Source organism: Chroicocephalus ridibundus, chromosome 7 (genome assembly GCF_963924245.1).
Source record: "Chroicocephalus ridibundus chromosome 7, bChrRid1.1, whole genome shotgun sequence".
In the NCBI taxonomy this organism is placed as follows: Eukaryota; Metazoa; Chordata; class Aves; order Charadriiformes; family Laridae; genus Chroicocephalus; species Chroicocephalus ridibundus.
In genome coordinates this window covers 47,045,910-47,054,600 of record NC_086290.1, presented here as the reverse complement: position 1 = coordinate 47,054,600, position 8,691 = coordinate 47,045,910, and the positions used below count along the sequence as shown (strand labels likewise).

Below are 8,691 nucleotides of genomic sequence, written 5' to 3'. Positions count from 1 at the left end.
GTATTAAAATTTTTTAATGCGTTAGTTTTAAAAGGTTATGGAGCTGGATCTCCTGCAGTGCAGCACTTTCAGAATACACGTCCGTGTAAATTCAATGTGTCCTTAACCAGCTCACCAACGTGCTGTGAGAGAGCACAGAGGAGAAGGGGCACTCGCTGCTTTAGGAAATCAGTATGACACTGCAGAAGGCCTCACAAGTCTCAGGTAACTCGAGGTTGAATGACTAGCCATTCAGCACCTTAACGGGCATGTAGTTCAGTTAGTAAATAATAAGTAACTTCTGTAACAAGGTGTTTTTAACTATATTCTTGTTAGTGGGAACAGAGTAGGATTTGGTTTACCTCGTGGATGTTCTTTTGTACCCTTGCTTAGGCAGCATGGTTGCAGCGCTCTGCACAATAAATTAAACATCTAAACTGAAATGGGTATTGCATTTCTATTTTCTCTGTGTTTTAAATTACAGAGTATCGTAGTTGAAAAAAAATGCTTCATGTTTCAGTCATTCTTGCTGACACTTTTATCAACAAATAACTGTTATCACACGGACAGGTTTAAAAAAACGTGGACCAGTTATTTTTTTTTTGGCAGAATTTACTAATTTCTCTGGGGTGACTCCAGTTTGGTTACGCGTGTAACAAGAAGACCCTCACCAATCTGCGCTGTCCCGAGTGCGCGTTCCCTGGGAGCGAGGACGAGCCACCCCCGGCAGGGCTGGGGGCTCACCCGCTGCCTGCGCACGGGGCACGCGGGTTTTGCATTAATCTCCCGGCGCCCCCCCCCCCACCGAAGCACCACTCCATCACCCGCCGAGGTACGGATTTCCAGTTACAACCTTACTTGGAGGTTATAGGTCTGACCTGCGGCATTATTCACCTCTCGGTGATGTCAGAGGAGAAGAACAGTTGAATTCCAGACCTCTGACATCAGCCTGACCTGAAACCTCCTCGCAAAGGGGCTACTGAATCTAAATTAGCCGCAGCCGGAGAAAGGCAGAACCCTGCGGTGGCCGGGGAGCTGCTCGCCGCTGCCCCTGCGGCCGGGGGGCGGCGGGTGCAGGCGGGCGGCGGGGCGGGAGGGGGAGCCCGCGGTCCCGGCGCGCCGGGGGGGGGCGGTGGCTCCGGCTGCTCCACCCTCACTTTGTGTCAGCAGGTAGGAGAGCGCCGGCCGTCCCGGGGGAGGACACGGCCAGTCCCAGCCCGCCCCGCCGCAGGATTTGGGGAGGGGGGGGTCGGTTGGATTGGTTTGTTTTTTTCGGGAAGAAAGGCTTTTCCGCAGGAGCTGCCGGGGCTGTCCGGCCGTTGGCAGCCCCCGCGCCCGCCGGAGAGAGTTCCCTGCCCGGTAATGGTCCGGCAGCCTGCCGGGCTTCCCTGCCGGGCGCCTGCTCATGCTCCAGGTTTTCTTTTCCTTCGTGCTCCCAGCTTTTAGAGCCGATAATTGCCTTTGCTGTAGCGAGAGGAGAGACTTTGGTATTTTAAAGGAGTTTTTCCAAAGTGTTTTTGGGTTCTTTCTCAGGTCTGTAGATTACATGCGGACACTTCACTTTCAGCCATGCCTGCCCCAGGAGCTTTCTGTCTGCAGTAATTTTCTCCCTTTGATCTTGCTGGATTCTCTTTCGGGCTGTGGAGCTCCACTCGCACCTACCTGCCTGCTGCATGTGTGTGAGAGAGAGTTCCTTCGCCTTTTTAAAAATATTTTTTTATTATAAATACCGAAATTTTAATATTTTTCTTTTTTTTTAAAAAAAAAAGAGCAAAACCAAACGTCATCAGACCTACACGGTTTTCTTAAGCTACTGGAAGTAACTTTTGCCTAGGATTTACAGCAACGTTTCCATCCGTCCCAGCCCCTGCGGACTCCAGCAGGCACACTGCCGAACAGGTTTGCAGATTTTTTTTTTTATTTTTTTTTTTTTAAATTGCTTTTTCTCTTCGTAGCTGTATGATCACTGTAACTTTGGTTTTAATTGGAAAATATCCCCAGTCTGAATTCTCTCAGTTATGAAGATTCCTCGATACGTTTCATGTGACCTTTGGGCAGACCATGGAACTTCGTATTTTATTTTGTGGGGCCTTTAGTCGGGATCTTCTTAATGTGTGCTTGGAAGTGGTCATACCGGAACTCAGGCGTGCACAGAAATAGTGTGAGAGAAACCAGATATGCTGTAACTTTTTTGCTTGATACCTGTTTGGCTTGGTATCTAAAGCTTTTAAAGTGTTTTGGGGCCTTTTTAGTTCCTGGGAACTTGAAACCATGAAGAGAAGCTCCGTGCTCTATTAATTAACCTCGAGAGCTGCACCCGGAGTCAGACTCTGAACATGGATTGCTAGGAGGAAAGTAAAGCTGATCGCCAAATGTGAATGAAGCACTTCTGGCACGAGAAGGATGGAAGGGATCGGCTCTATTTGGAAGAGAACAGTACAGAAGCAAACTTTCTTTTTGCCGTAAATTCAAGAAATAGCCCCTGCGTAATTTTGGAGAAGGATACTGATAACCGCGGATCGTGTTGAGCTTATGTTGTGGGAAATGCTGGCAAGAAGGTGAGGTGCCTCTCAAGGGTATTTGAGATGGATGTTTCGGACCTGTGGATCTTCCTAACTCTTGGGCAGGAGACACGAGGGCACCGCGTCCGTGGGGAGAACTCCCCGTGCCTCACCTCCGCGGCACTGACGAGTTCCCAGTGCTCCCTGGAGTTCCTGTAGGTCTGAACTGATTTCTTGCTTGCAACCTGTTTCGCTGATCTTTCTGGATTTATCTGCTGGAGGAGGGACTCATAACTTAGGAGATATATATATTATTTTTTTCTTTAGTTTGTTTGTTTAAAATATGCCTTTGAGCTCCCAGCGGCCTTTGAGCACGTGGCACCAAGGAAGAGAAATGGTGATGGCGAGAACCGGAGACGTTGTGCGGTGAGCAGCGCTGGCGGTGCCTGAGCCCCTCTCTCCTCTCTCCCACCTCCCCGTCGCCGGGACTGCACGCTCAGACACCCGACGAGCTTTGCTGACTGCTGGAGCCTGCCGCAGGGTGAGGACGCGTTCCGGAGCGGTATGTGTGGCCGGAGCCCGCTGCTGCAGCTGGTAGCATGAGTGCTGGCCCCCAGCTGCAGCTGGCTGTCCTCTGGCCTTGGCTGCTCATGGCGACCCTGCAGGCAGGACTGGGCCATACAGGGCTGGCGCTGGTGGCGGCGGTCGAGTCGGAGAGGTCAGCGGCGCAGAAAGCCATCATTAGGGTGATCCCCCTGAAAGTGGAGCCAATCATTCTGGAAGGGGAGTTTGCAAACGTCGCTGAGGTGACTCCAGCCGAAGGAAAACTGCTCCAGGTAAGAGCAGCTTTATTTTATCCCACTCCATCTGCCTGACCTTCCCACTCCGATACTTTCCCCCCTTTTCTCTCCTGGCTCCTCCAGCTCCCAGTGCAATGCATTTGATTTTATTTCCCATCTGCAGATTTAGAACCGAAGCAGCGAGGCGTTTTTTACGTGAGCTTTCCCACCTGCGTGTTTTGTTCCTTTGTGCTCCTGCCCCCCAGCCCTGCGCGCTGTTTTGGGGCAGAAGGGATCGTGCAAACGGTTGATTCTTCATTTGGTCCCAATCTGTAGCCGTGCTTGTGTTCATGTGGAATTTTGGTTGTGGTCAGTTGATCCCATGAAGATCATTGCGTGTCTTAATTGATGTGACAAAGCTGAGTGTGTCGAGTCACGTGTTGGGACACTAAACATCTGACAGAAAACATTCTTTTTCTCGGTGAAATCGATAAGGTTTTCTGTTGATGACTGGGGTTCTGGTACAGCTAAAATACACATCCAGACTTTGCCCACCAGCACGACTGACCCTGCCAGTTGTTGCCTTGTGTATTGCCTGTGCCTGAAAGTGGAATTTTACCCATACAGCGGGTTCCGCTGGTGTCACCACCGTGTATTTTTATAAGTGAAATTAACGCTGGTTTCCCAGCTTTCCTAAGGAGAGAGCGGCTGAACATCTCGCCAGGAGGTGCAGATGCTGCTGAGGCAGAGCAGAGCTGCTCGGTGAACAGACCCATCTCCTGCACACGCGCAGGTTTGAGCTCAGTTTCTTGAGACCCGGTGTGTACTCTCTCGTTTCTGTTGGTGATTTGCTTGGCACTCATGTGCTTTATTCTTGAAAGCAAAGAACGACAAAATCGCCCGCGTTTAATATGGAAACCTAAATTTTTGCACGGCTTTTTCCAGTCTTGCCTTCCCATATGTGGTATGTCGTCATATTAATTAAATTTGCAGCTTGGAAATTTGAATTAAAGTGATAAATTTCATATAGTTTTGTAAGAAAAGAAATACAGCTGAGCCAGCTTTAGAACACGGTCACCTGTCTGAAAATGAAAATGGGCAATTTGTGACATTTATAAGGCCTGGTTTTCCACACCTTTTGAGCTGCCCTGAACGAAAGCTATGCTATAAAAAATTATATTACCAGGCTAAAAAAATATCTTAGACAAATGTACTCAAGGTCCTGTTCTGTCGTGAGGCAATGTCCGGGAAAGTCAATATTTATTCCTTACAAAAACTACAGTGGTGTCGCAACTGAGCACAAAGTATAGAGTGTGGACCTTTTCGAAACGAGATGATGATAACCTCTATTGTGTGATGCGTGGCTGTTTTTAACCAAATGCAGTGGTACAAAGCGGGATTTTTGCGTCGCCGGCTGTCACAGCAGCACAAACGAGGCGTTTTGAATACTAGGCCGTGAATAGCGTCAGCTTTACAGACGGGCTGCGTCCTTTAGAAATCATCCTCAAAACGGAGAGGGCTGGGGAAACACTAATCTATAATCTGTTGCGTTTGTGTACGCAGATACTGACCTGCACTGTATATGTTTTTAGGCCTTGGTTCCCCACTATGTGTGTGCGCAGGTGATTGTTCCTATCGCGTATCCCCCTGAATCCAGTGCGGAAAATCATCCGGCTCTGGTTTCAGATGGCAGTGTTGGGACCCGGGGGGGGGGGTCAGGCTGTGCCTTCCGCAGCAGGATGTTTGCCCGGTGCCAGGCACGGTGCTCTGGGAAAGCTTAGTCGAGTGTACCTGTGACCTCTCCTGCGTGTCTTACGGCGTAGTTTCTAATTCTGCCTCTGCGTATCAAAACTGGGAATATAAAATACCACCTAAAATTGTTTGGGTCCTGATCCTGCGGTGGGATCCTGCCTCTGGAAAAACAAAATGAGAAACGGAGCCGTAACTTTTAAGGTACAAAGTAAGTAAGAAATGAATGGGAGGAACTATTTTTAGATCGCATTTAGATAGTCAGATATTAAATACACCTGAATTAGACTTTATTGGGACATCTCATTTTACATGTGGTTGTCAACATCCCAGTCTTGCAAAAACGTTAGGTCACGTGCTTAACTTTGGTGTCATTGGAACTCTTCTTGAGATAAACTTCAGCCTGTTCACGCACACCTGCACAATTGGATCTTGCCGTGTAATTTAGGTACATAGCATGATTAAGCTGCAACAGGGGAGGTTTAGACAGGACATTAGGAAAAAATTCTTCACCGACAGAGTGGTCAGACCCTGGAATAGGCTGCCCAGGGAGGTGGTGGAGTCACCATCCCTGAATGTGTTTACGAGTCGTTTAGATGTGGTGTTGGGGGATATGGTGTAGGGGAGAACTTTGTAGAGTGGGGGTTGATGGTTGGACTCGATGATCCCAAGGGTCTTTGCTCAACCGGAATGACTCTGTGCAATTCTATGCAATCTTTACAGTTCATGGGTTAAGAAGTCTAGTTTTTACACCGTTTTTGGATGGATCTTCTTGGTTGTGTCAAACCGTTTAAGCTGCAGTCGGGCCTCATGCCCATGGCAGGAGCACGGGAGCTGCAGAGCTTGGCTTGGGAAAGAAGAGTGGCTGGCCCAGTCCTGTTTTCGAAGCAATGCTCCCTTAGCTCAGTGGTATAATAAGATTGCTTAAGGATAAGTGGCGCGGAGTTGGCCCTATATTCAAGCAAAGCTCTCTTTAACTTGTAATTATCTTCATAGTGTTCTGGTCAATATATATTTTTAGAAATACATTCTTAATTTAATACAGAAAATCCTGCACGTAAGTGATGGAGCCCTGGAGCCTCACCAAATGTACTTCTGCCAGAATGTTTTCTTGCTTTCGTTTCTCCCCGCCGTATTCTCCAGGATCATCTACAGAAACGGACTTTGATCATAGTGTGTTCCGTTCTTAGAAGCTGACTGGAAAAGTATCTTCTCTACCTGTAATACAATAACCCCAATGTCGAATTCTTCCTCGCCCCCCTTGTCCCTGTGACTGGTTCTTCTGGGAAATCTCTGGATTTTCAATTTTGCAGGTCGCTGAGCAGCGGTGGGTGCCAGGTGGGTGCCAGGCAGCTGCCCAGGACCTGCCTGCCACCCGCCCCTTTCAGCTAAAGCCAGGCAGCGTTACGGCTGGCACTCTGCACGATGCAGGATGATGCAAAGGGAGAGGAATTTCTCAAGTAGGCAGAGCCACTTAAGACTTTATAGGTCAAAAAACCAACACCTTAGACTTCTTACAGAAATCATCTTCAAGCTTGTGCAGAGCTCGAGCTTGTTCGGATAGCACGCGCTCTCAGCATTAGCTGTTGCTTAACGCAGGAGAAGTTGTGGTGGGAACTGGTTGGCAGTTTCCAAATGGCTGGAAGTTGAGATCTCTGCTGAGCTCGCTGCAGGGGCCTGGGCTGCTGCTGAAAAAAAGCCTCAGGGAAGTCAGAAAATGGCCCTGTATTAAAGATGGAAGAACCAAACCTTTTAGACAAGTAGCTGGAAAGAACATGTTTGTATCTTACTGATAACGGGCAACCCATGAGCAGCTAAGGGCTCGGCGTGCCCTCCGAACCGCAGTTCCCGTAGCCGTTGGCAGATAACTCCCGTTAATACGATTGCTAATGCAATTTTTGCAGCCTCCGCTTTTGGTATTTTTGCTGCTCTGTTAGCTGATTTTTGAGGAATAAATCTTGGTTTCCTCCTTGCCCATGTGTCAGTCTCCACTTGATACTGGAGGGAGTTGACAACATTGGTTGGAATATAGACAGGAAAACGAGGAATGTCTTGGAAAGAAAAGGAGAGCGCCACTGGAGACACTCAGGGGAAGGAGATTTAAGATTTTTTCCAAATTGAATTACAGCAGAATTCACACACAAATCTAATTGTGGAAGAAAAAATTCTTTTATATGAGAAATAATTCAGCACTTACATATTTATTTTTTTTTTAGTAGTGTATATACAAGCGTACATCATTAAAATTGAGCATTAGTATCTTTTTATTCGAGTGTATATAACCCCAATCTTGTATATGAGGGAAAGGGTGGTGCCGTTAGTGTGTGTGGTGTGGCTGGGATCATTACGGTCTCTAGTTTTGGGGCTAGTATTTTGGAAATAACGTTAAAAGTTTGAGAAACAATGATTTTTAACAATAGATAGATAAACTCAAACTACTGCAGAGAAGGCAAAGCAATCATCAGTCACCAAAGCTTCCATGTAGAAAACCCCTGTGGATATGTAGAACAGTGGAACAGTCTTATTCAGCAGGCAAAAGCGTATAATCGGTTTTCCCAACATGCGTTATTTTATCGCAGGCTTCACAATACTTTGTTTCATTCCCGTATAATCTTAGCAGTTACATAGTTAGGTGATTGTAGGAGAAAGTCAACTTTCATTTACCCACCGAGCACCTTGTTTTAACTTCTGACTGCAGGAAAAAAACCTTGAGAACACAGAACAAGCTCCCTAAAGGCTCTGAACCCCAAAAGCAAGGGTTATCCCTCTTTCATCTCCTCCCACATAAATAAATTATTGAAAAAAAAAAACCAAAAAACCAAAGCATTATTTTTAAAGTCAGTCTTCTATTTAGGGTGGAACGAGGGAGAATTAGAGGAAGATCCTGAATCACCATTTTTTAGGTGGTGCGTACAATTCAGAAGCTGGAAATCAAACACAGATATATTCAGAAAAGAAGCACGGTGCGTGTTCGTAACAGCAATGGTAATTAACCCGTGAAGTTGCTGCGAGGAGCCCAACGAGGTCGTCCTGGAAATGGAGAGTGTTTCCATGTTGCAATGCATAGCGCTATTGGAGAGTTATAATCACTTACTTAACTGCTTATAGACGGTTACGCTCCCAACCCATAAGAAAGTAAATATATTAGTAGTCTTCTATGCTACTAACTCCTGGATCAACAAAAGGATGTTGAGTGCATAATGTTGACAGAGATCAAAGAAGTGGGAAAGTCTAACCAAATGATAATGGCGACTTAAATTACCTGTGAATAAACTGGTCAGATAGCACAATATGAGTGAGTTCAAAGAAGCAATTTCTGCCTCTTGGAACAGCTAGTACTAGAGTACACAGAAAGATATTCTTGACTTAGTGTTAAGTAATGGGCAAGAACTGCCTCAAAAGCTCCCAATAATTGAGCCACTTGTGTTGACTGCAGCATAATAAAATTCGTTACCTAAGTACCAAAAAGTGGAACTCTGACACTGACCTTTAGAGCGGGAAATTGCACTGAAGTGAAACAGTGAGACGAACGGCTCTTACAGCTTAAAAAAAAAATAATAAATATCTTTAGATGTGACGTAGATACTACTCAGGACGACTTAACTCCCAAGTTAAAGCGGTCTTGGGAAACATACAGAGCATCGAATCAAGGGCAGTAATAACCCAATTCAAATACGTTGGTC

General features: G+C 46.6%; 1 protein-coding gene across 1 annotated transcript in view; it reads left to right on the top strand.

The window, feature by feature from the left end:
• The first annotated feature begins 1,923 nt into the window (after nt 1-1,923).
• The window catches only part of RNF43 (ring finger protein 43), a 65,675-nt gene continuing 58,907 nt past the window's right edge, over nt 1,924-8,691 (top strand). Inside the window, exon 1 of the mRNA XM_063341876.1 lies at nt 1,924-3,316. Coding sequence (XP_063197946.1) covers nt 3,080-3,316 — 237 coding nt within the window. The 5' untranslated portion in view covers nt 1,924-3,079. The remainder of the gene's footprint in view (nt 3,317-8,691) is intronic.